Source organism: Durio zibethinus, chromosome 15 (assembly GCF_047325235.1).
Source record: "Durio zibethinus cultivar Kanyao isolate XHJ-2024 chromosome 15, ASM4732523v1, whole genome shotgun sequence".
Classification (NCBI taxonomy): domain Eukaryota; kingdom Viridiplantae; phylum Streptophyta; class Magnoliopsida; order Malvales; family Malvaceae; genus Durio; species Durio zibethinus.
This window is the reverse complement of record NC_143176.1, coordinates 22712336-22738385: the sequence shown is the minus strand read 5'-3', so window position 1 is coordinate 22738385 and position 26050 is coordinate 22712336. Positions and strand designations below refer to the sequence as shown.

General features: G+C 36.5%; 4 protein-coding genes across 15 annotated transcripts; all 4 read left to right on the top strand.

Annotated features, from left to right (window-relative positions):
- Positions 1-492: 492 nt before the first annotated feature.
- LOC111301468 (uncharacterized) lies at positions 493-7738 on the top strand. 5 transcript variants are annotated; one of them, XM_089744918.1, is made up of 6 exons: positions 580-730; positions 1695-3471; positions 6038-6429; positions 6518-6578; positions 6934-7072; positions 7178-7738. In XM_089744918.1, exons 2-6 carry the CDS (start codon positions 1906-1908, stop codon positions 7444-7446), a joined length of 2427 nt encoding a protein of 808 aa, XP_089601044.1. In that variant the 5' UTR covers positions 580-730; positions 1695-1905; the 3' UTR covers positions 7447-7738. The 5 variants fall into 5 exon arrangements, with proteins under 5 accessions (XP_022752881.2, XP_089601044.1, XP_089601043.1 ...); XM_022897148.2 differs by lacking the exon at positions 580-730 and adding an exon at positions 997-1408 and having other exon boundaries at positions 7178-7680; XM_022897146.2 differs by having other exon boundaries at positions 493-730; positions 6934-7680.
- Positions 7739-9006: 1268 nt separating this feature from the next.
- LOC111301467 (E3 ubiquitin-protein ligase WAV3-like) lies at positions 9007-14032 on the top strand. The gene is made up of 2 exons (XM_022897144.2): positions 9007-9912; positions 11635-14032. The coding sequence occupies exons 1-2, from the start codon at positions 9631-9633 to the stop codon at positions 13570-13572; spliced, it is 2220 nt and encodes a 739-aa protein (XP_022752879.2). The 5' UTR covers positions 9007-9630; the 3' UTR covers positions 13573-14032.
- A 1234-nt stretch (positions 14033-15266) lies between these two features.
- LOC111301465 (receptor-like serine/threonine-protein kinase NCRK) lies at positions 15267-21613 on the top strand. 8 transcript variants are annotated; one of them, XM_089744911.1, is made up of 12 exons: positions 15913-16001; positions 16149-16252; positions 16644-16718; positions 17197-17288; positions 17618-17737; positions 18231-18341; positions 18638-18919; positions 19121-19362; positions 19464-19760; positions 19999-20232; positions 20350-20577; positions 20803-21613. In XM_089744911.1, the coding sequence occupies exons 4-12, from the start codon at positions 17219-17221 to the stop codon at positions 21112-21114; spliced, it is 1896 nt and encodes a 631-aa protein (XP_089601037.1). In that variant the 5' UTR covers positions 15913-16001; positions 16149-16252; positions 16644-16718; positions 17197-17218; the 3' UTR covers positions 21115-21613. The 8 variants fall into 8 exon arrangements, with proteins under 8 accessions (XP_089601035.1, XP_089601040.1, XP_089601036.1 ...); XM_089744909.1 differs by lacking the exon at positions 16149-16252 and having other exon boundaries at positions 15267-16001; XM_089744914.1 differs by lacking the exon at positions 16149-16252 and having other exon boundaries at positions 15351-16001; positions 16644-16701; positions 18770-18919.
- A 796-nt stretch (positions 21614-22409) lies between these two features.
- LOC149514783 (uncharacterized) lies at positions 22410-24563 on the top strand. The gene is made up of 6 exons (XM_089744255.1): positions 22410-22533; positions 22659-22785; positions 22886-23031; positions 23653-23730; positions 23887-24023; positions 24131-24563. Exons 1-5 carry the CDS (start codon positions 22410-22412, stop codon positions 23904-23906), a joined length of 495 nt encoding a protein of 164 aa, XP_089600381.1. The 3' UTR covers positions 23907-24023; positions 24131-24563.
- Positions 24564-26050: the final 1487 nt, after the last annotated feature.

Sequence of the window (26050 nt, the reverse complement as noted above, 5' to 3'; positions counted from 1 at the left end):
AATATATGTTCCCTTGGGGGTTAGATTTCTAGAGTGTATATATATAAATGTACAAATCGGTGATGCAATCTGCAGTTGCCGAACAGTGCAGCTTTGTCCAATATTCCTCATTCAATGATTAGTGACAAGCTGTTCCTTTTAACCCTCTTCATCTTTTTATATCAACTCGAGTTTTGCCTTGCATGGATGCAAGTTTTTTTATCCCTAATTAATTAATTAATCATTATTATTTGCTTTCCGGTAAAAACCCTCAAGGTATATAATCATAATACTAATAGGTTACTCAATCAAAAAATTTCCATTAATAAAAATAAAAAAAATAAAAATATGTATGCAGGTGAAATCCTACTCCAAAAACAATGATTACTTTGGGTAAATAAGCTGATTAAGCAAGGCTGTTTCTTCTAAACCTGCCCCCACGCAGGAAAAATTAGGTTCAAAGAGACCCAACGAGGGGACATAAGAATTAAATTCTTGAAGATTGATGAGCTTGACCTTTCCAACCCTCCCGCCGTTAAAATCCAACGTCCCCTTGCAACTTTCCAAAGCTTAAAACCGTGCTTAAACGTCAAAGCTAACGGCCATTTATCACTATTTTTTTTCTCAATTATTGTCCCTCTCTAAAGGTTTCTCGTTTATCCAACTCAACAATTTCTTGCCGGAAAATTCCCCACCTCTGAGAAAATTTCCCTTCATTTTTGAGCAAAAAGAAAAGAGTTTTTTTCAAGAGGTAACGTACTTTATGAATAAAAAATTATAGTTTTTTTGGTTATAAAATATTATAGAGAATTTAGTTGCTATGAAGTTAGGCTAGCTGTTGTTTTTTTTTTTTTTTCTTGGTGGATGTCGATTTAGCCTTTTTAAGTTTCTGGCCTCCACTGAAACATGGCACCTGAGGAATTTCTCTTTTTTATATAAAAATTATTATTAGTATTCCTTAACCTTTTTCTTAATGCTCCATATAAAGCATTTCTACAAAAATCATACAAAAAAATTACGTTACTTGATATAAAAAAGTAGAAAGCTTTATTTTGATCTTATTTTATTAGATCTAAGCTTTAAAAAAGTTGGTGTTTTTAGTAGCTTGAAACTGACGGGAAACCAGTGTTCGTCAGCTTTGAGAAATTAGGGTTTTCAGAGGTTGTACGTGAAGCTTATGATTGCTATATACATGTACGTTTGGCGGTGTAGGCTTCAGCTCGTTTTGTGAAAAACAAATATAGCTGGCTTTCATCACTGTGCTTTTCTTAAACTCCTCCGTCTTGGATCTGGTCTCTGGGTTTGCTTTGTTTTCTTGTTTTTTCTCCTATTTGGGGAAGGCTAAGGTTTTTGTTTGGTTGGTTGGTTCCATGTGAAGAAATACCAGCAGTCATGTGTTTCAAGAAGTGAAGTTGTTCTATTACATTGGGTGAGAAGTGAAGTAAATTTGCTCGCTCTATAGCTATAGATTTCTCTTTCCTTGTCCTTTTTTTTTATTGTTTTTGCTTCGTCCGTAAAACTTTGTCTGCACTATTTTTTTCAATTTCACATGAATTTCTGTTCATTTTGAGCGTACTTCTTGTCGTGCATCAAAGCTCTCTCTCTCCTCCTCCTTGGGTAGCTTAGTTTTTTGTCTGAAATGTGACTCTCTCCGTAGATAATTGTTATAGTATATGGTGTATCTATGTCACGTTCTTCTTGTGATTTTATCGCAGATCAATATTGAACTTGGAATGGAATATTAAGCGTGATGAATTAATGGGTCGTTTTCTTCTCGAAAGCAAGCGTTGCATGGGTACTCAAGGGGTAGGCAAATCTTTGGCAAGGGTACAAGGCAAGGCCTCATCAACTTGTCTAGTGACTTGAGAGCTTCCTCAAAGCGATCCGTGTTATCTTAGTTAAATCGAAGTAACTGTCATCTTGGTTATGGATATGAGCAAGTTTAGACCTGAATCGCATGTTGCACAGCAAAGCCGTCGAGATAAGCTGAGGGTTCAGCAAAGCTCAAATCTGGTTCAACATTTGGAGGACTTCCCAAACAGTTTGGAACAAGGGTCTTCTGTCCATGTGGGGCTAAACCCAGATCTTGTTCAAGTTCGAAATGCTAATTTGCAATATGATCCATCTCTTATTTCTTCCGGAATCATCCATGTCTCAACAAGCTCTAATGTTTTACCACCTCAAAGAGATGCAATGCTGCATGAAGAATTACAAACAGCTCAACAAAACAGGCAAATGCCTGCCGAGGAATCCTCGTTTTCCGGTACGTCCTTGTCAATTTTATCCAAACTCAATGCTTCATCTAGGGTCTCCGGTGACCTAGAAGGTTGTGGTAACTGGAAGAGTCTTGATTCACAGCATAGTTGTGATTGGATGGTGGGTTATGCAAGTGGATTGACTGGTAGGGAAAGCAATCAGAACTCTATGTTTGTTGGGGAAGTCTTGTCAAATAATGCAAGGGAAAGCAACGTATCGGCAGCCACTCAATATCTGAAGTCTGATTACAGTGCCTACCAAGATGTTCTATCTACTCTATCCAATCCAGGGAGTGAAATTTCTAGCCAAGAGAACAAAAAGCATTATGGGGATTTGCATTTTGTTTCACCTTCACTTTATCAGAATGCTGTCCAGGATGTTACTACAGCTTCTATCGGCACTCAGGGACTGGAAGTGGGTTCTCTTGCACAGCAAAATGTCAGAGAAGCTTCCCGTGGTTCATTGATTGATTACCGTGGGAATCAAGCAAGTTCTTTGCATTTTGATAACACTGGTGCTTGGATGAATAAGCCACTAGTGGAGCATTGTCAACAGTGGGGTGGTGAATTGGGGTTTTTGGCAGTCAAGAGTAGCCAAGAACTGAGGGCTGGTGCGAGTGATGCTACTGCTCAAGGCCTATCTTTATCTCTTTCATCGAATCCCACTCCAAAAATTTGTGGTGCAGCTCAATTCACTGAGGATCAATATGGTTCTGATGATTTTCACTCTAAGCCTGGAGAATTTAAGGAACCTCAAGATTCAAAAACTTTAAAGCCTGGTTATTTTTATTCGATGCAGAAACCATCTGTAACTAGTAAAAGTAGTGGAAAACCCCTTCAAGACTCGGGTGGAACTTCAACTTACCTTCAGCGACATACAGGCCCCCTTGGCCCATTTACTGGATATGCAACTATTCTAAAGAATTCAAGATTTTTGAAGCCAGCACAAGAACTATTGGATGAATTCTGTCATATGAACAACTCAAAGCTTGTTAAAGTTTGTGAAACATCCGAAGGGATCTCCGGAGAGGTCAGTGCTTCAGCCTCAGCTGATGCTGCCAATGCAGTTGATATGGAAGCTGGAGCTAATAAGGGAAATAATTCAGGGGCCCCGTCCTCTACCTTTTACAGTTCTAACGAAATTAGAGTTGATGTTGGCATTGGGAGCTGCTCTGGTGAACCTTGTAGGCCTGAGTACCAACAAAAGAAGGCCAAGCTTTTATATCTGCAGGAGGAGGTTGGTTACATTATTTCTCTCCTCTTATTTATAGATTATCATGCGTTTAGTTTTTTTGTGTATTTTCAATGAACATTAATGAAGGACCATATATGCATTAATTTTCAATAAAGATTAACTCATTTCAATGAACATTAATTTTTATTTGAAGTCATTTAACATTAATTAAGGCCTTACAGCTTTGTCTTTATTGATCGTAATGCCTATATAGGCCACTGAAAATTATGTTCTGTGTGCGTGTTATTTGTGTTTGAATGCAAAAGTGAAACTAAAAAGTATTACTTAACTGATAATCTAATGGAGTAGTCTTAGATTATTTTTGTCTCTTTTTAGAGTCCAAAAATTTTCATAAAAAAGGTAAAAAATTGGTGAAACCTTAAAGCATGGTTGAATATTTTACAAGCCAAATGAAATGATAGATGGAGGTAACTAAATCAACACAAATAAATCATTATCCTTTAATAGCCTAGATGACTGGCTGAAAAGAATTTCATTGACTAGTAATTGAAATTGAAATTATACTCGTGTTTTGGATTGGTGTAGTGAAGAGCAGAGATTGCAATGGATCGAATTTTAGGGAGCCGAAATTGGGTGAAGGATTAATTTCATTTCTATGGATGGGTCACAAAAATAGCCAAATTAATCATTTGTGACAATTTTAATTATTTGTGTAAACAGCATGTATACTCTCTTTCAATTTGTTGGAGACAAGTTATGAAGTCCATTTATTGGTGGAGACTACCCCACTGGCATTAAGATTATGAAATTTTGTCTCTTCCTATCATATTTGTTTGATTTCTAATTTTCTTTATTATGAAATTTGAATCTCTTTTGTTCCATTTATCATCTATGCAACCTGCATTACCATTTGCCACCGAAAAGAAAACCAGCCCATCCAAGTTCTTCCCTCATATCATACATGCACCTTTATTCAAACTTTATCAAATGCATGAGTTATTTTCTTTTAATTGTATTGCATTCACATTCTTCAGAGATGTGATAAAAAAAAAAAAATTCTCTTTCCTCTTTTTTACCAGTCAAGCAAGTTACATCTTGGGATTGGTTATAAACTTTGTCTAGCAAGGCATGGTCTTTTCATATACAGATAGGGTTGTGCATAGCATGTGGCCTTTACAGTAAAAGTTACTCATATTACATATATTTTGATCCCCACCTCCCAAGCAATGCAGTTTGGTTATGGAACTTTTTGTTGGTACTGGCTATGGATTTGCATTGTTGTGGGGTTTTATGACTTTGAAGTTTCAGCAATTATCTTTATTATTTATAACTAATGTTTAGTCATGTGTATCTTGTTTAAGCAAATAAATCATTAGCATGGTTGTTTTTTTTTTTGCCACAAAATTATTAGCACGGCTAGATATGTATTTTTCATATGAAGGGATACAGTACAAAATACATGCTTGGTTATACCTGTGTCAATGTCTGTACAAAAAAGAAATGTGTAATGACTTTGAAAGTTGTAATAACAAACATGTTATATTCATGTCTGCCATTATAAGGGTTATCCGGCCATGCTTCTACTTACCAATAAGAATTGGTATTTGGAAAATGATAAGACAGGTAGTAGAATAGGAGGAAGAAAAGCTACTACAGTTTGTGGGAAATTTTGGTGATTCTTCGTTGAATTAGAACTCTGAATTATTGATTTGATACACCCTCATACTTGTCCTTGAATTGTATTTATGTGTTCTACATTACTTTTTGTACTCGTTTTTCATTTTTGGGGTGTTTTCTAGCAAGATAATTAGTCTTTTTTTTTCAGTTACGATGACCTTTTCCTATAGGAAATTAAGTTCTTCAAGAACTGATGATGAGTGAAATTTATCTGATATCCAACAGTTTAATCTAGGGATTGGTGCTACTGTTGTTACTTGTGTTAGACTGCATTATAAGGATCAAATTAACAACTAAAGTAAGCCAGCGTTGAATAACTTTCAAGTTGGAGTTTAGCTGAGAGAAAGTACACAACAGCAACCAGAGGGCCCATTTTGTGATTTAGGCTTGCCGCTAAATGCCAAGGATGTCTTCCTAATTTTGAAGCAATAATTAATAGCTGGATATCAATGCAGTCTTCATCTCTGTATACCTTCAAATCAAATTATATTTCAATTAACAGTTTAGACCACTCTTTCAAAGCTACTTTATTAAAATGTTTAACCCCAATAAGTTGTCCTCTTGCATTGACTGAAGGCCCCATCATAGGTTTAAATAATAGGTTATTTAGATCTGCTTTACTATTGATTTTCCTAACTTGGCCAATGTGTTTGATCAGAAAATGAATACTACTGTGAAACTGCTGTTCTCCAATAACTTCCATCATGTTTTCTTTGTTCTGAATCATTAATTATTGTTCTTGGACTTAATCCTATTAGCATCAATGCTCATCATGATAAATTAATTTTGTGTAGAATCTTCCCAATTTTCATAAAGGAGCCTGTGTGTGTTTTATTCTTTGTCCTTTGATTTTATTTAATCATTTTACTGTTAAGTAATGCTAGCATAATTTTACTATTATGAGAACCTGACTGTGCTGTGCCATTGAAAGGTTTGCAGAAGATACAAGCTATATCATCAGCAGATGCAAATGGTGGTTTCTTCTTTTGAATCCGTAGCTGGTCTTAGCACTGCCACCCCCTACATTTCCTTGGCTCTCAAGACAGTAGCAAGAAACTTCCGGTGCCTAAGGAATGCTATCACAAACCAGATCAGGCACGTATCTAGAGCCCTGGGGGAGGACTTATTGTCCCCAACTACCGGTACTAGCAGTGGCAAAGGTGATATAAATATGTCTAGGCTAAAGTATGTGGGTCAGAAATCTGGTGGGGTTAACATGGGCTTCCTTGAACCCCAACAACATGGCTGGAGGCCCCAGAGAGGACTACCAGAACGATCAGTGGCTATTCTCAGAGCTTGGCTCTTTGAGCATTTTCTTCATCCGTAAGTCTCTTAGTCTTCTTTTTATTTTTGTATTCCCTCTCAAATATGTAATTTGGTGTGAATTTCTCTATATCTGCTTTTCTTATAGGTACCCCACGGACACAGATAAGCACATGTTGGCCACTCAAACTGGTCTTTCTCGAAATCAGGTGGGCTATGCTTCCTGTATGTTGTCTAATTATTTAGTCTTAGACTGTTCGGGTTATTGAATTAGAATGTAGCACCGTTAGGCTGTTGATATGGCTTGTAGACCATGTTTTATACATTTTTTTGAGTTGTTTGAGTTGAATTATCTGTCCTTGGAACTTGTTTTAATTTTAAGATCGCCAAAGTCCTGAAGTTCAATTTAAAAGCTGGAACTGCACGATTCCAAATTCCAATCTTATGCTGTGGCATGATAATGCTTGTTAATTTGGACAAGAATTCGCAAATGACTAAGTTGCAATGATTTATTGCGAAAATGATCTCTTCTCCTGATCTCAACAATTTGATTTGTTAATGCAGGTGTCTAACTGGTTTATAAATGCACGAGTTAGGGTTTGGAAACCAATGGTGGAAGAAATACACATGCTTGAAAGCAAAGGCTTGGCAGAAGGCAATCAGAACTTGGGCAAAACTGATGGAAAATCTACTAGTGAAGGAGGTACCAGTCGGCCTAATGAAGACCAATCTATCAACAGGCCATGTATAAACGCAATGTCTGACAAGCAATTGGCTTGCTCTAATATGCTTGTCGCTGGCATTGCAGGAGATGTACATGATGTAGAACACTGGAATCATCAGAAACATTCAAGGATGGATTTCCGCATCCCAACAAGCATGGAGGGTTCATTGATGGGTTTTTCACCGTATCAGCAAAGCAGAATTGAGATGGGAGGGCTTGGAAATGTGTCACTGACTTTGGGACTTAGGCATGGTGTAGAAACTGCACAACAGCATCAGCAACAATACCAACCGCAGGACGATCAACTTCGGCAGCAATTTGGAGGTCAAATGATTCATGACTTTGCCGGATGAGCTTATATTGGTCTTACAGTAAAGCTGAAATGAGTAAGCGATGAGCTAGCTGTTCCTTGTCACAATTTTCCTAAATTTGGCAAAAAAAAATCCTGCTGATACATGTTAGCAGGTGACCTTGACAGTTTTGGTTGGTCATGCTAAATGTTAAAATGTAGCAGATGGCAACATGCATTACTTGGGCCGTTTATTGCGCTTGAAATCCACATCGTCTATCTAATAATTGATGGTGACAAAAAATTCAAACATAATAATGCAACATATATATCTGGGCTGTTGTGCTTCAATGCCCAAATATGCAGGTTCGCTTATATTAAAATGACCCATAATCGAAGTTCTTGATTGTGCAAAAAGATCCAGGTAATGTATTGTCAGCCCATGAACGTGTTAAGGCCAGGCTAACCCAAAGCATGAAAACGATTAAGAAACCAGCCTTAAATCTCTTTCATGGCCTTTTCGATACACATTTGGTCATTTCGTTAAATTATTGTTACACTAAGGGCCTAACTCCTTAATTTTCATGCCTTTTATGATCGAAAAATGAGATATTAGTTCAAATCCTCTTGGTACACAGAAAATGGAGTAAGGGTTTTTATGGTGGACATGAGGAAGGTAACAAGGTCAAGTTTTTTAGCCAAATAAAATGCTTGGGTTAATATATTTGGTATCAATAAGATATAAATATAAAAATAATATAATTTAAAATTTTAATAATATTTATATATAAATTTAATAAAATTAAAAATATATATTTTATATTTTTATATTAACATAAATTTTAATATATAATTTTTATGTAAAATATAATAAAAATAAAAATATTTTAATATTTTATATGATAAAAGTATACTAATCATATCAAATTCAAAATAAATAATAGAATGATCAAATCTAAGTCTAGTCTAAATAGTAGGATGACCAAATCTATACCCACTTTAAATGTATTTAAAAGATGAAAATTTATTAGGTAAGACTTTCATCTTCCCGTCCGTCTTACCAACTATTATTGAGTCGGTTAGCCTTAGATTACTTGGAAAAATGTATATTCATATAAATAATGATTCTTTTTATTATAATTTTATAATTATTCAATGTAATTATATAAAAAAAAAAATTCTTTCTCGTAGTTAGTTTTTTTTTTATTATAACTTTTTTGTCATAATAATTCAATTAAAAAGAGTTTTTTTTTTTTTTCTTATCAATCGTTTCCCTTCGTAAGGAGAATTTTAAGAGTAAAATAAATTGACGCATTGAGAAAATTAAACTCTATAAAGTCTAAAAATGCCCTAAACAAAATTCAATTAAGAACAATTAATGTGTCATTATAAAAGAAATTTTCACAAAATTTAGTGCAAAAAAATACTTGATACAAAACACAGGCAAAGAAAAATATTAATGGTTTTTGGTATTCCTTGAGATTCACATAAATTATGTAAATAGAACTTTCTTGGAATTATAAGAAAATCTGATTTATCTATCTAGTATATAATAAAACTCAAATTAAGAATGTCGAGGCATTTTAATTGATTTTCAAAGTCAAAAGCATGGATGAATTGGAAGCCTCGATTTTTGCATCTTGGTGCTACTGTACCAACAAAAACAAAACACTACCATTGGACAAGGAGAAGTGTTGGGTTTGGCTTTCCAGAAATGAACCAATTGGTCAAAACACAGTTTGAGATGGCTGAGCATGTGTTTTGATTTTGACTAATCATCTGTCTTCAAAGTAACCAAGACAAAGCAGCATTCTTTTGGGGTAAATTGATGCATGAACTGGCCGACATTACTCATCAGTGGCAATGATGAAAACAAAGTAAAAGTTAAGGGCAAATTCTCAAAAACAGAACTTCAAAAATGGCTTATTTTTTAACAGCTCCATTGCATTTCTGAAGGTCAAAAGCTTCCTTTCCCTTGGCTTCCTCTCTCTCTTGCTCAATTAACCTCGCTTGAAATTCATTAACTCCAGACCTTTTGAATTTACAGCTCACAACCTCAAAGAGATGTTTCCTTCCTTTGCCTTCTTACAGCAACAATCGATTTACTAGTCTTCAATCAAAATGCTGCCCTTGCCTAACATGTCTGGTTTTTCAACATCCTGAAAAACTAAAAGAACTGGCTTTTACTACAAAGGATAGATCTTGAAGCTGAAGAAACCAAATCCAAAGTGTTTTTTTTTTATTTTTTATGATGGCAAGTAAATGGAGGAAAGCAAAGCTGGCTCTTGGCCTGAACATGTGTTTGTATGTGCCTCATCAAAAGCTTGAAGATTCATTGCCTTCATCATCATCAACAACATCATTCATTAAGCATCATCATGATGCCGCTGCTAATGTTCCTTCAAGGTTTTCTTCAGATTCTGTTCCTCTGTCTCCAGTTTCTCCTCCAGGCAACGAGTGCCGCCCCACAACTCCGACCCCTTCCTCTTCCGAGCTCCGGGTGTCCAAATCTAGCCCAAAATCTTCCAAGGTCTGCCTTTTTCCATTTTCTTACCAAACTCCTTTTTTTTTTACTTCTGAATGAGGATAAAGTTGGGATTTTCTCCTGTCCTTTGTAGATTTTCTGAAGTTGGTTCTGCTGCAAATTGGTTATTTTTATTTTTATTTGCAATTATCGGTTTTGTGGTGGTCTAATTTTTTTTCCCTTGCTGGATCTTAGAGGAGATTCTGGTCGTCAGTGAACAGTGATTAGCTTATTTGGTTTTCTTAATTCACTAACCTAGCCCTTCATTTTTTTTGTTCATCTTGAATGAATAATAGTGGGATTTGTGTGAAAGGGTTCTATTTTTTCACTATTTTATACAAAAAATTACTGTTAATGTTAATTGTCTTCCCTGCCTAATTTTTTGCCTTTTGATGTAATCTTGATCTTTGAATAATTGGATTCAATGTATGAACTATGAAGGTTAGTGTGGGCATAAAATATTTAATATGAAGAACTAATACTATTAATGTTGTCAAGTTTCTATTTATTTTATTGACTCTTACCTGATTTCAACTTTGAAGGCTTCTTCTTATCATGTGGGGTAGGGGGGGGGCGGGACCATGTGATAGTGTGCTGATTCTGAAATTTCTGAAGATGGGTATTTGTTGTTGTGTTGTTTTCAACTCTCCCATGAGGCCTTACGGGGGGATGAACTGGACTTCCCCCAGGGACCATTGTCCTTCGGCTTATTAGAAAAGGAATAACAGTATCCTACTGTACGCTGTACTCTCTCTCACTCCTTTTCTTTCTTTTTTTTTTTGTTTTTTGTCATTCAAGCGACAGAGCCTAGGGGAGGGGGAAAAATTGGGATTCGATCCCTTGATGTTTTTTTTAAGATTGTTTGGCCTAAGACATTTCACCTTGATGGAAAAGTGCTTTGTCTGGTCAGTATAACTGCACTATCCACACACATTTCCATCTCTCTCCTTTTGATGATAATTTTGCAGAAGGCTTCAGTTGATTGTGAGCTTTTCTCTAATAAGCTTCAGCAAGAAAAAAGGAATAATGGGAAATGGAAAAATAAAAATAAAAATGCCATCATTTCCTCTTCTTTATATTTAACTTTGCAATATTTTTGTTACTTCTTTTTTGGGTTATTTTGTTGAAAGGTTCATCATTAGTGTGTGAGGTTTGTTTGATTATTCTTAACTTTTTAAAGTCGCCACTTTGGTTTTTGATGAATTCCTCATATGTCCTTTACAATTCTTTGACTATTTACCATTGACATACCTTTCTGGTTTCTTAGCAATTTCACTGTTGTGTTAACCCTATTTAAAATCAATAGGCTGCATTTTATTTCTTCTTTTCATGCTTCTCAATAGTAGAGCTCTATATGGTGATAGAAAGAGTCAGTGGTGGGCACTATACGGACCTTTGAAAATTTCACATTTTTCCAGAAACACTAGATATATTATACTATATAAAGTTAATTGTCAGATGTTTAGTTTCAAGTGTGTTTGATATGGTTTTGAACCAAAGTACAGTAATTAAATCTGTTAAGACTAGAAAATGTGACTCGAGAATTTTTCTAGAAGCTATATGCCAACTACGATGCCCACGAATTGCAACCTGCTCCTTTTCTTCTTTTTTAAAATCTATACTATAATATAACAATTGCTTTAAACCTTTGCTGTTGCTATCCTATTAGTATTATACTTCAGACCTGTTTGAATTATTTTCTTACCTGCCTGTCCTTCCAAACTGCAGAGAACCTGTTCAATATGCCTGACAGCAATGAAACCAGGCCAAGGCCATGCTATTTTCATGGCAGAATGCTCCCATTCTTTCCACTTTCACTGTATAACTTCCAATGTAAAACATGGAAATCAGATTTGTCCAGTTTGCAGAGCAAAATGGAAGGAAATTCCCTTTCAGTGCCCTGCTCCTGATCTTCCCAATGGAAGGTCTAGAATCAACCCAACAGATTGGCCCCGGGATGATACATGGATGACTATCGTAAGAAGGCTAGCTTCCTCTCGGTTAGATTCGACTAGGCAGATTTCTTCACTTTTTCATGCCTCTGAGCCGGGAACCTTTGATGATGATGAAGTCCTAGATCAGCAGGTTGAGAGTACGGAAGAAAATATCTTTGTCAAGGATGCTTCTAAGAATAATTCTATTGGAGCAATAGAAGTTAAAACATACCCTGAAGTTTCGGCCGTTCCAAGAGCTACCTGTCATAATAACTTTGCCATATTAATCCATCTCAAGGCTCCCCATACAAGTGGAAGGCTAGATAGCAGAAATCAAATGATATTTTCCCCCACGACTCAAAATTCTCGTGCCCCAGTTGACCTTGTCACTGTTCTTGATGTTAGTGGCAGCATGGCGGGTACCAAGCTTGCGTTGCTAAAACGAGCTATGGGGTTTGTGATACAGCATCTTGGGCCCTCTGACCGGCTTTCTGTTATAGCATTCTCCTCCACAGCCCGTCGCCTCTTTCCTCTTTGCCGGATGACTGAGACTGGACGGCAGGAAGCATTGCAGGCTGTTAACTCTCTTACTTCAAATGGTGGGACAAATATTGCTGAAGGACTTAGGAAAGGTGCCAAGGTGATAGTAGATCGAAAGTGGAAGAACCCGGTTGGAAGCATCGTACTGTTATCGGATGGGCAGGACACTTATACTGTCACAAGTCCTAGTGGAGCTCGTTCCAGGAAAGATTATAAATCACTTCTTCCTATCTCAATTCAGCGAGATGGTGGGGCAGGTATCCATATCCCTGTGCATGCCTTTGGGTTTGGTGCGGATCATGATGCTGCTTCAATGCATTCAATTTCTGAGATATCTGGGGGTACATATTCTTTCATAGAAGCTGAGGGTGTGATCCAAGATGCTTTTGCCCAATGCATTGGAGGGCTCTTAAGTGTGGTAGTGCAGGAGACATGTGTTCAAGTTGAGTGTGTGCATCCAAATTTGCTAATTAATTTGATAAAGGCTGGGAGTTATCGAACCAGCATTACAGCTGGTGCAAAAGCAGGTTCTATTGATGTAGGAGACTTGTATGCTGAAGAAGAAAGAGATTTTTTGGTGACGGTCAATGTTCCAGTTGATGAATCCAGTGATGAGATGTCATTGCTGAAAGTTAGATGTATTTACAGAGACCCCATATCAAAAGAAATGGTGTCTTTGGAAGAAGCCAATGAAGTAAAGATCCAGAGGCCCACAATAATAATTGGACAACCAGTAGTGTCAATGGAAGTAGACAGGCAGCGAAACAGGCTCCGCGCTGCAGAGGCTATGGCTGAGGCCAGAGCTGCTGCTGAACATGGTGATCTCAGTGGTGCTGTCTCTCTCCTTGAGAGTTGTCGCAGGGCTTTATCAGAAACCATTTGTGCACAGGCTGGTGACAGGTTATGTGTTGCACTATGTGCTGAGCTAAAGGAGATGCAAGAAAGAATGGCAAACCGTTGTATATACGAATCATCTGGAAGGGCTTACGTGTTGTCTGGTTTGAGCTCACATTCGTGGCAGAGAGCAACTGCACGAGGTGATTCCACCGATAGTACAAGCCTTGTTCAAGCTTACCAAACTCCTACCATGACAGACATGGTGACCCGTTCTCAGACCATGTTCTTTGGGAACCCTCCACAACGAAAGCTTCGACAAGCTCAGTCATTTCCAGCCCGTCCGGAGCCAAGGTAATCATTGACGAAATCTTCAAATATTCTCCTCACCCTACATTCAATTTCTATATCCACAAACCTTTTGTTTTGTGAAATATTTGTTTCTTATTTTTGTGGCTTGGGAAGCGGGGTATAAATTGGAGTAAAAGAAACGGGGCTAGGTGTTTTTACATGGTGGGTATATTTTCTTGTTCTGATATGTAAATTAATAAAAATTGGAGACAATTGAAATGAATGGTTTGAAAGAAGATAAAATGAAGGCGACAAAAAGGAGAATCTGAGACATGATGGAGCATTGTACATCGGGAGCAATGTTTTTTTTTCCTCTCCAAAAAGGTATAGCCATGTAATTGTGGGATAGTTGGGGTGAATTCTTCACTTAAATGTATGATATGGTATATCTGCTTTTGATTCTTTTTCCCAAAATTTGCCTAATAATGAGAATTTGCTGGAAAACAAAAGCATATGCTTTATTATTACATGAACTTGGCATTAATATTAATTCTGTTTGATTCCAAATTCTGGTCCCAATCTAAAGTCTACTCATTGCTGACTCTGTACTCGATTCCTTATCAAGTTCTTCTGCTAACAAAATCTGAATTCTTTTCGAAAAGGACCAACATCATCAAATTATTGCAAGGTTACTGCTCTGGGGTCACATGATTTTCTCTCAAATTTCTAAAAGCCAAAATTCATGGTGAACCATGTTGAAGAAGAAAATATCATTAAGGAATAAAGTAATCATTAAGCCAACTTTTGAAAACGGTGCAAAAAATTCCTCCTTTAATTGGAGGTGCCATGGACCACAGAATTAATGATGGCTACTCAATTCCATGCTGGACACCAATAAATCAAAACCAACTTTTTAATATTTCATTTTGTTCATGATTAAGACAGAAAAGCATGCAAATTGCAGGCTGTTTTAGAAGAAAAAAGTAAACAGTATCCACTCCTATGCAATAAATTGACAAGAAAATGGATACCCAAGTTGCCAACGGAGGCGATTATCATTTTATCACCGATGAAATGTTCCTTATTCTATTTATACAAAAAAAAAAAAAATGATACCAAGTTAACAAGAAAAAGGTTAGACAATTCACCAATCACCATCTCCTTTAATCAAGAATATAGTCCCAGCCCTTTGATTTACATCCTACGGTCAACAGTCAAAAGACTGAAAAATAATCATATGGCCCCACTTTTGTATGTGATTTCCACGTGACGAAATAACCATTCAAAAAATTACCAAAAAAAACGAGCCACCTCGTATTCAGTGCAAAAATCTCTTCCACTGTCTCTAGCAAAGTAAAACGTTTGAAAAAAAGCTTTAAATTTCATTAAAATTAGTTTCATTAAGCTCTTAATTAAGAGTATTATGTGTAAATCATGAATTAATAAAAGTGGGTTTTTGTTTTTCTGTCGCTAAAGGAAACCAACAGTGACATAAAGCCATTATATTCTCAAAGCAGATTGTTTTAGGTGTGCCAAATTTTTGTGATTTGTTTTGACCTTTTGGTTTTTGCTTCTTTTAAGTAATTCCAATTGATGGTATTATTAATTTAATGCCGTTTAGTTTACCTATAAATCCAGTCGGATCGTAATGATTGGCATTCTTTGATCCAACGGTTCATATCAACTTAGGCCCCACAAATGACTCAAAATCGGGACAGCGATAGTAGACAAAAGTCGGACATTGCGGTAAACAACAACGTTGAACTGAAGTTCTAACTTTACAGTGCCGTTTTAACAGTCCCCAACGTATGCTATAGCAGTCTGCAATTGCCAGTAAATGTCTTTGAACATTGAAGCTAAGCCATGTTCTTTTCTTTGTTTTAACCGTTAGCAACTTGGAATTGGAAAGCTCTAATTTTTTTTTTTTCATTTTTTCAAAGAACCCATTTATCCTGAAATGGTTGAGAAATCATTTTCATGTTGGCAAATGGGTAGCTTTCAGAGAGGTGGTTGATGGGTTTGTTTTCTGTTTCTATTCTATTTTTTCAATGCTTTACATTATCAAAACCTCATCAGTCTTTGTCCATTTTTTATGTGCTGTTATATGTCTCTTCTTCATTGCAAACACTACTTTTTTTTGGTTTTCAACTTAATTACTATTAATTTCGATTGGTATGGTAGCATTTAAGAATACTCAATTATCCATTCTTTTGAGCTTCTCTCTGGAGGTTATACTCGCTTGTTTTGCTTCGGCTTTTGCCTTCTAATACCAGGCTTGAACTTAAACATCCAGTTATTTATTCTAGTTTTTGTAAATTCTCTTTAGTTTGGTGATTATTTTTATCTAAAAGAAATTTAATTTTCACTTCTTGGGTTATTTAAAACCAATTTGGATGAGATAGCATGTTCGTTTCATGGTTTGGAAGGTCTGGGAACAAATCATGTAGGTGTCATTTCTACTCAATCAATGCAGTTGCAGCTGGAGTGGGGAGTAAGGTCTCTGATGCCATTATTTTGAAAAATCAATTAGTGCTCTGTAGAGTGTAGACCACGTGTATTTAATATTTGAAGTAACTATATTATAATGGCAGCTGCTAATTTGGTAGGCCTTGTATGTTTTTGCATTTGGACGCTTATGCGTAGCCGGCATTTTCATTACCTCACTTCAGTGTTGCTGTCTCCGGGACTGTAGATGGATGCTTATGAATTTTGTGAAGTTTGTTAAAGAATTTTGGTAGAGAATACCGGTATTGAGTGTATTTCATCATGGTATTACTTGTTCTGTACTTGCTTGCTTGACTGCTGTGTGGAAAGGTTGAAAGTATTAGAATTGGCAGCCTAACATGTTTGTTGGCCAACCATGAATTCAGCAGTTCCTATCATGCTATATTTATTTGAAATTTTGATATTCTGGCCATCACATATAGAGTCAGGGTATGAATGTAGAGGCACCATTTTTACTTAGTTTGAGATTCCAATGCTATATCATGATCTTTCAATCTCTAAAGCATCTTTACTTGTCATCTCTGTTTGGATATCCAGCCCCATAGAAATTTACGGTATCATTTGATTCAATTATTGTCCTTCTTCTTTGTCACATCAATTTTCAAACTTTTGGTTCTCATTTGTTTTCTACAGATTGGTGGCATTTAATATCAGGGAAGTTTGAACAGTTGCCTTCTGGCCCCTAACGAAGGTTTATATATGTATAATGTATTATGATATGATTCTGGAGTTGTTTCTTTTCATTGTTTTATCTGGCTGTTGATTTTATTATTTCATGTCAGTTATACCTTCTGTGATACATCAGGGAATCCAATTTGATAGTTAGATTATTATATTCCTGCAAAAATCAAGGTTTTGCATGAATTTAGATTGTTTGAATGACCATGATGACTCATGAAGCTGGAGTCTACCATTTGATTCACACAGACTTGACTAACTTGAGCAAGTTGTTGCTTTTAGCACGGTTTTTGTAAATACAACGGAATCTGCCCATGCCTTTGTTGCAAAGCAATTTTTCTGGTTTTAGTTTTCCTACTAAGAATTCAAATCCGGATATACCCACCCCACCCTCTGTTTTCAGTTACATTGCTTTGCATTCTGTTGTCAATTTATACTTCGTTGAAGCAGTATCTGACATTCATTCTGGAATTATAACATAGAGATAACTAGATATTTTTTTCTCCAGCTTAGTGTTCAGATTGGAATAAATGAAGCTTGAAGTGGAAGTTGCTCTTGCTTGTGTCATTAGCTTGATTTGGATTCGGCAAGGTCTTTGTGGTTAGTATGAACAAAGCTCTCTTTAAATCTCTCTCTCTCTCTCCCCTTTTATCTTTTGTTTTGGTTATAATATCATATTACCATTGGAAATACTGGGTTCTTGGTGCACCTTAGCTTGATATATCTTACACTTAGAAGTCCGGCTTACCAACCTCCAGCCCAAGGCTACCTTAACTGATAGGTTTTTGCTTGGAGATGTGTTGGCAACCAAATTTTACTACTTTTTTAAGCAATTGCAGACCTGAAGACTAGTAAATCCTTCTCATTGTTTATTTGCTATTTACATAATTGCTACTTGGCTGAATTTCCTTGTAATCATTTGATGGCAGATGAAATTTCTAATATATCAGGCATAACCCACTGGACATGCACATGCTCTTCTTTATATCAAGGAAACCGGAGCTATGTTCTTGCATCTAACTGTTCTAGATCCTGTGATTGCAGTCCAGGTATGCTGATATTATTTTTGGTAGAACAACTCTGCTGGTGCTAGGAATTGATAGAAGGTGCTATATCTCTTTGTTTTGTTGAAGTGACAGTCTCATGAAAATTCCTAAGCAGTAGCATTTTGACAGAGGATAGAAGGGTAATGGGTTAAACAAGCCTGAGTAAATTCGCACTTTTCATGATTGGCTGTGGATCCTGAAGTAGGATTTAGTTAGTAACTATCCCTCAATCTTTCCTTTGAAATGATGTATAGGGGCTGTTCATAGAATGTTTTAAATGGGATTTTGCTAGACAAATAGACTTTGTTGTGGTATAATATGCCACCCCTTACCCTCTTCTCTCCTTTTGCTGCAATTCTACCCAAATTATTGCGTAATTTTTTGAGGATATTGGGTTGAGGATGCTTCATGCTTCATGTTATGTCCAGCATTTTTATGGAACTATCACCTTCTTCTTGTATTAAAACACCAAATCCTGTTGCATCCTCTTTGGCAGTTCAACCAAGAGGAGATAGGTGGACATGTTTGTGTGCTGCTGATGGATTCCCCAAAGTAGCAGTCGACAATCATGATACTAGCTGTTTTACCGCCTGCAACTGCACTGCTGGTATTTTCTTCCAACTCCAAATGTAAATGTGCATTTCTGAAGAATTCAATAGTTCAGCTGCTGTATATACCATGAACTATACAGATTTTGTCCAGTTTTGGTGGAGGGAGCTTTTAGAACAAACTTTAGATGACTATTGAACATTAATTTTTCCCTCCTTTTATTTTAGCAAGTAATTAATGCATATTTACTCTTTCATCTGTGATACAATGGCTATGTTATTCAAACAAATTGGCCAGTGCTCAGATCAAGGATTGGGAACTTATTTACTGGCACTTGATTGGATTTTTTGACAGGGTCTCTTCCTGAGGCACCAGCTTCAAGAAAGCATTATGCTAACAGAGTTGTTGTGATTATTCTATTACTATGTGTAATTCTCACAACTTTGGCATTTCTTGTTTCGTTAACATGCTATTTCTATCGTAAAGACAAGTGCCCAAAATGCCCTATCCAACCGCCAATATTCTCGTCAGACAAAGAAACTAGCTGCAATAGTGCTACCAACTTAATAAGTCATAAGACTTCTTTGGTGTCAGAAACTAAGGTTGACATTGGCTTTCCTACTAAACCGATTGCAGGTATGTAAGCTTTAACATGTTATAACTTCCCTTTCTTGGATGAACTTGATTTGCTTTTAATTGTGATTCAATTACACTCTCAACCACTGTTTGCCCTATTAGCTCTCTGGATTTATTTTCTTTGTGAACCTGGCATACTTCATTTTCATCCTGAACTTGGTTGGGATATGTAAGGCATCATGACGTGTTGTCGATTTCCAGGATGCTTTCAAAAGGCTTCTTTCCTTTGTCGGAGCAAACCAGAGACTATACTTGGAACAATTTGCCAGTTCGCCTACTCTGAACTGGAAAATGCAACCAATAAGTTCTCCAATTCCAACCTAATAGGACTCGGAGGAAATAGCTATGTGTATCGGGGCCAGCTCAAGGATGGAAGAATTGTTGCAGTCAAGCGACTTAAAGCTCATGGAGGCCCTGATGCAGATTCCATCTTTTCAACAGAGGTACAATCTCAACTCTCCTCATTTTTTCTTAAAACAAGAAATTTTATGTTTATGTTGTTCTCAAAAGCACAATAAGTTATTTACGGTGTTGTTTTGCTTAGGTTGAGCTGTTGTCAAGGCTACATCACTGTCATGTGGTGCCCTTGCTAGGCTACTGTTTAGAATTCAGTGGGAAACATGCTGAGAGACTGCTGGTATTTGAATACATGCCTAACGGTAATTTGAGGGATTGTTTGGATGGGATTTTGGGGGAGAATGTGACCTGGGAAACTCGTGTTGCAATTGCTATTGGTGCTGCAAGGGGCTTGGAATATCTTCATGAAGCAGCTGCTCCAAGAATTTTGCATAGAGATGTAAAATCCACAAATATTCTGCTGGACAAGAACTGGAGAGCAAAAGTAAGGAACTAAGGATGAGTACTTATAGGCACCTGTTACAAATACTAAGCTTCAATTTGAAAGAGGAAAAGAACAAAGTATAGCATTGACTAGAATATATTTTATGCAATGTCTGGAGAAAATTAGTAAACAAATAAACTCATATTGAGTAAACTTGAAACTGTAATGATAACATACACTAATTTCTCGAACATTTGTGTGCATTTTGATTTCTAACATAAATACTGAACATGTTCAGATAACTGATCTTGGTATGGCCAAACGTTTAAGAGCTGATGGACTTCCCAGCTGTTCCAGTTCTCCAGCAAGAATGCAGGGCACCTTTGGCTATTTTGCCCCGGAATACGCAATTGTTGGAAAAGCCTCACTTATGTCAGATGTTTTCAGTTTTGGTGTAGTGCTCCTGGAACTGATCACTGGTCGGCAACCCATCCTTAAATCTAAAAATAAAGAAGAAAGTCTTGTCATATGGGTAAAGTAGCTTGTTTCATGTTATTTAAGCAGCGGTTACTAATTTCTCCTTTTTTTTCATGCAATGCTAAAGCACATGGATGATGTAAAACATTTGTCTACACTTTGTCCCATTCAGGCTACCCCTCGTCTAAAGGATAGTAAGCGAGTGACCTCAGAGTTACCTGACCCACGTTTAGAAGGGAATTTCCCAGAAGAAGAGATGCAGATAATGGCTTACCTAGCCAAGGAGTGCTTGTTGTTGGACCCTGATGCTCGCCCAACGATGCGTGAGGTTGTGCAAATCCTCTCAACTATTGCTCCAGATAAATCTAAAAGAAGAAATATTCCTGTAAACTTTTTCCAGGTAATGTTTTTAAATTCGTCTAGAAGTTAATTCGCCTTTGGTCTATGATTATCACATATCAATCTCAACACTCAAATAAGTAATGGTCTGTAGTACCATTCAATGAAAACTACTGGTCTCATTCATTGAAATAAAAAGGAAAAAACCTAATAATATGGGGGCCTCCCATGTCTGCTTACCTTTTAGATGAACCCAATAATGTTGCCTGTTTTGTTAACTGTGCAGACGTCATCCACCCATAACATGAAGAATGAAGCTCTTGTAAAAAGACATCAAAGTGTAATTAAGGCTTTATATGATACAGAGGAGCACATGCCAACTACGTCTGTTAAGTCAGCCGAGAGCTCATTGCAATTAGGTATGGATAGTATTGGGATCGTCGGGAAGCAAATAGATACCCTTCCTGCTGAGTGTATGGAGAGGTTGGTTCTTCTGAGTTCCAATGCTAGGAGTTGGCGTGTCCCTGATGATGAAGCAGTAGACTTAACAGAACCTCGGTTTGAATCGTTCCACATGGCAAACGTTAAGTCCCCCTAAGAAAAACTAGATATCCCACTGACTGGATTTACATATTTTCCACACAAGTTAGCATTTTGGTTTTGTTCTGCTGTGTACTAGTAAGAAAGGACATCGTAGAGGAAGTGAGTAGGTTTTTGAGAAAATATCCACTTTTTATTTGTTGGGGGTATTTGAAGAATAGGCCACAAACAGGTTGCTTTAGTACCATTTCATGCGTTTGTAAAGAAAATTATACAAAATTGAAAATTCAAATCAACTGAGGTCCCTACATGATAGGCACACCAATCTTTTTTTTTTCCTCATGGACGTAATTGCCAATACAGTAATGCACACAAAAGCAGTTGATGAGTTGGACTACCCGGTTGCTAAGCAATATATGCTCTAATTCGACACGCAGGAGAATCAGTTCTAATTCAAGTTGCTGTTATGTTGCTCCATCATTTGAGCTTTAACCAGTTAGTTGGCATCAAACATTCAATATTGAAGTCTAAATTGTCTCATTCAATCCATTACACCCAAAAAAAAAAAAATCCTTAACCAGTACAAGTTGACAGAATAATCATGAATGGCATCATGTTTAAGGTCATTTTAAATCATTCCCATCTGGAAGATCCAGTGTAGCAGCTTAATACGGCAATAATCTCCTCGTATGGGTTCTTGTCAACTGCTGTAGGTTTCGAACGTCTGGCAAGTCTCACAGCAGTTAGGAGTCATGTGTTAGTTGGGTGTCTACTTTTGCAGACTTGAAATCTCTCTTTGAACGGTAGTTGTTGTATGACTTTGAGAAAGGATGGTATGATTCATCAACATATATAATAAAATCACAGATTTAAGCCTTCTTTCCATGTTCTTATATCACTTCTGTTAGAGTCAGCAATGGATCCACCTCCACCTCCAAGTGCACCGCTGCTAGCTCCGGCTCCTCCCGGTGGAGGGTTTTTGGAATGTTGGTAAGCTGTTCTTAATTTCCAGTTCATGAAGAAACAAAACAGGGTAAAATCTGACATTTCCTTTCTTTATTTTCTTGGCTCCCTTTCTGTTTGCAGTTTGTGGTTCCTATGTTGTTGCGGTGTATTTAGAAGCTGCTGCCCTCCACTCTTTGAGCCTGGGCCTCCTCTTCCTTAGAGCTGCACTTCTTTAAGGAATAGAAAAAGAGTTAATTGAAGTTTTCCTTCTGTTTTGCCTATTCATTTAGCTACTTGACATGACTTTGAAACATCCTTGGTTTCTTTTTTTCTTTTCAATTGCGTATTCATGAGGGTTGAAACTTGTTGGAACTGATTCTTCTTGTTGTCATTCGTCTCATTGTTATAATGCTGAGATTACAATTTCAAAATGTAAGAATTGTATCTTCTCATAATTATGCCTTGAATAATAGACTTTCACTCAAGCAGATCAACTCAGCCAAAGATTGTTGGCTTGATTCCACTTCCATGCGTGAACAACTGAAGCAAGATATGCCTTATGAGTTATGATAATATAATTTTAGTGAACCCGAGTTCATGCAGCCACCTTGGCATAAAAAGTTACAACTAAAGCAAAAACTGCGATCTTTTTTGTAGTTGCGTCATCAAAACTATGGCTTCTTTTCTCCCAGTTTCTCCATAACCAAACAAAGGATAATGAAAGGGTAATTGCGTCATCAAAGAAAGGTACTGAAATATCACTGCAACGACACCGTTTAGAGGAGTAATAAACAAGTAGGACTAAGTATTGGTTTTCGCCTTCAAAACGCAGCGTCTTGACCTGGCAACAGAAACAATAAAATCTGGAAAACTTGAAAATGGAGCGGAGCTGTGACTGAAACTAAAACAGAGGAGTCGAGGAGAAACAAGAAGAAGAAAAAACATGGCCGCAAAACGTTTCTGTTCATTATCTTTTTTATCTTTTGTTTCTGGGTTTTCCTTTTCGGGTTTAATCTTATCATGGTAATAGGTAATTGGGTTTAAAGTTGAAAACTTTGTGTTTCATTTAGATGTTAGTAAGTTGTCTCTTGACTCTTTGATAATCATGCTTAAGAAAAAAATTTCCTTTATACTTTTGTGTTTCTCTGTCTGTTAGTGTGGTTCATTCATGGGGTATGCTTAATTATTGCATCATTAAAGGGCTTGTCTTTGTTCTTATTCTCTGTTTTGTTATGTCCAGCTGCGTGTTATGTTTGGAAATAGGCTAGTTTTCCTCATTGCACTCTTGAAAAAGGGCATTAAAATGAGTAGTTAAGTGGTTTTTCTTCTTCGTGTTTTGTAATTACTTGTGCCAGTATGCTCTCTATCTTTGGTTCTGGGGCTCCTTTCTTATTTTTATGTAAAATTGGAATGTTCATGCTTTATGATAAAAGAGAGAATGAAGTTTCCATAGTTGCTTAGTGGGTGTCATCAATTCCTGTTACTACCACGATATATTGATTTTCTTACAGTATTTAGGCATCTAAAGCTAAGAAAGATGGATTCTTATAGAAAATTTATGGCTCATTCTTCATATCCTCTTTTACATCGATATTTCTTGGATTTTGATGTGCTGAATTGAAATGAATCCTCAAACGTTGGTGAATTGCAGTTTTCAGGACAGGTGCCGTTAATTCTGCTTCTGATCTGCTTATGCGGCTTTCGAAAAGACCAAGGTCATCATGTCTATGTGAGTATATCATCTGTGTTAAAATATTCTTCTTGATATCTATTTTTGAGATTTTACATCCCTATGCTTTCTTTAGTAAAATTTTCTTTCAAACACTGATAGATTTTTTTGTGATTATTCTACATGTTCTCATTTAATTGGTCTTGAATATTTTAGATTTGGGCCGAGAGAAGTAAGAAAGCAATGATGTACAGTGACATTGGGTGATTAAATAGTAATGTCAGCTATACAAACATTGCCACTCCAGATCGAGGACAGATATGTGAGATGACCAAAAGTGTGAATTTTTTGAGGTGCTATTAGATTTTATCCATAACATATTTGATCTAATCTTTTTATCTCCTTTTTAATTCTTTTCTCCAATTTAGATGATTCTATTTCTTGATCGCTCTTTCCTTAGGAATCCGACCACAAAGAGTTTTCATCAATGCTTTATAAAGCTTTGGAAGGTGCAATGATGTTGGAAACATTCCCCAAGACGACCGTGGATGTTTTTGCATTGGTGTTGGAATCTGGGGGCATTAAGTCTTCCTATTGATATTTATTAATTAGGCTTCAAGTTGGCCTGTTATTCGTTCTGGTAGAGGTTCTTTTTTCTGTGGCTTTCTTTCAGCCCTTATGCTGGGATGTGGCTAGTGGTTCATTAGAAACAAATATTGACATTAGCAAGAATACTTTGCTCAGTTGTTATTTTCCAAACTTGGTTGTAAATGATGATCCACTAGCATAGCAGATGATTTTCAGTTTTTTATACTGTGTGAATTAGTTTATCAATAGGTTCTATCCACACTCTTTTGTAAGTTTCTTGATCAAATTTCTCAAATTTTCTCACATTTCTTAACCTGTCTATTTTTTAGATCCTTCTTGTGCCCTCTCTTATAAATTTGGTTCTCAGTTTTTTACAACTGGTTATGTTTCAAATCATGGTGATTTTAGTGAATAAGTTATCATAGATATTTAATAATACTCTAGATGATTGTAGAGTGCTGAAAGCTTAATCTTTATAATCCTGACGAAAATTCTTATGGGCTATGGATATGCCCTAAACTCTTATATTGCCATTTGTTGATAAGCTTCGTAACATGGGTTGCAAGTGATCTTCCTGTTGTCAAATCATGTGCTAGTCTAGCCCTTGCAGATGCAGGGATAATGATATATGACCTTGTTGCTGTAGTTTTTGTGGCAAGTTTCTTTGTGTATGTTTTACACTCGAGGATTAAGCATTATGATCATTGTGCACGTATAAATTTGAGCAACTCTTTCCTGCACATTTGCATTCATTTCACTTTGCTTCAGTTCAGGTTGGATGCTTTTTTATGCACTGCCCTTGCTATCTGCACTACTAAATATTACAAACCTGGTAATATTGATGCTGTGGTAGTGCCAATATATGAGTTACACGCCAACAAATTCGGTCTTATACTTAATGTAGCAGGTGGTTGACATTCTTTAAGAAGAAAGTGGGATTGATAATGAATTGCTACAAATTGGAAAATTAGCAGCTGCAGCATCAATATTCAGAAGCTTGTCCTTTTTTGCATGAACATGATGCCATTCTTCAAATTCCTCACCACACCCATGATAGAGTGGATTTGTCCTTTTTAACCTTGAAGACTGATGCAGAATGCTTAGTGATTTCTACTATAAAGAACCTTCTCTTCTCACTTACTACTTTCTGCGCTGATTCATAAGCTACCAAGATGGAAGCTTAATGCTTTCATGTATGCCTTCTTGTTATGAGATCACTCAACTAACTTTTACAGGAGAACCGTCAACCGCATATATTAATGAGGTATGTGTTTCGATATGTACATGTTTGTCCTTTTTGACTTGTATGTTAGCTCCATCAAGATTTTATGAAAACTATTAAGTCCTGCAAAGCAAAATGCTATATTTATGGGGGTAAGTAACAGTTCTAATATTGCTTCTATATACAGGCAATGCAGCTTTGCCTTGATGCTTGCAATAAGCTTGGTAGAGTAATGAGGTCATGCTTGAAGGAAGCTGCATCTGCTTCACAATAGTGGAAAGAAGATGCACATCTTAATCTTGTTTTCCCAATACAATCTTTCTTTTTCCTTTTTGACCTTTTCTTCAGTAACTTATGCAGACTTTCAGAGAATTTTGTTAATGAGTTATTTCCCCTCATTTTTCAATGTTTTTTAGATGCTGACAAACCATCAATCCTCAGGTTTTTATCCGGTGATTGTGTAACTTAGAAACAAATCATATGACTATCAATTAAACTAAGAAAAAACTATTTCACTTCATAAAAAAAAATACTTTACTTTGAATTTAATTCAACGAAGAAGATTATTAT

Coding starts and splice junctions, on each gene's coding strand:
- LOC149514783 (XM_089744255.1), top strand. CDS start 22,410: ATGCTGAGATTACAATTTCAAAATGTAAGAATTGTATCTTCTCATAAT. Junction 22,786..22,885: donor CAACGACACCGTTTAGAGGA/GTAATAAACAAG, acceptor TTGAAAATGGAG/CGGAGCTGTGACTGAAACTA. Junction 23,731..23,886: donor ACCAAGGTCATCATGTCTAT/GTGAGTATATCA, acceptor TGAATATTTTAG/ATTTGGGCCGAGAGAAGTAA.
- LOC111301465 (XM_089744909.1), top strand. CDS start 17,219: ATGAAGCTTGAAGTGGAAGTTGCTCTTGCTTGTGTCATTAGCTTGATT. Junction 18,342..18,637: donor CGCCTGCAACTGCACTGCTG/GTATTTTCTTCC, acceptor ATTTTTTGACAG/GGTCTCTTCCTGAGGCACCA. Junction 20,233..20,349: donor AAGAAAGTCTTGTCATATGG/GTAAAGTAGCTT, acceptor TGTCCCATTCAG/GCTACCCCTCGTCTAAAGGA.
- LOC111301467 (XM_022897144.2), top strand. CDS start 9,631: ATGATGGCAAGTAAATGGAGGAAAGCAAAGCTGGCTCTTGGCCTGAAC. Junction 9,913..11,634: donor CTAGCCCAAAATCTTCCAAG/GTCTGCCTTTTT, acceptor TCCAAACTGCAG/AGAACCTGTTCAATATGCCT.
- LOC111301468 (XM_022897146.2), top strand. CDS start 1,906: ATGGATATGAGCAAGTTTAGACCTGAATCGCATGTTGCACAGCAAAGC. Junction 6,430..6,517: donor TTTGAGCATTTTCTTCATCC/GTAAGTCTCTTA, acceptor CTTTTCTTATAG/GTACCCCACGGACACAGATA. Junction 6,579..6,933: donor CTGGTCTTTCTCGAAATCAG/GTGGGCTATGCT, acceptor TTGTTAATGCAG/GTGTCTAACTGGTTTATAAA.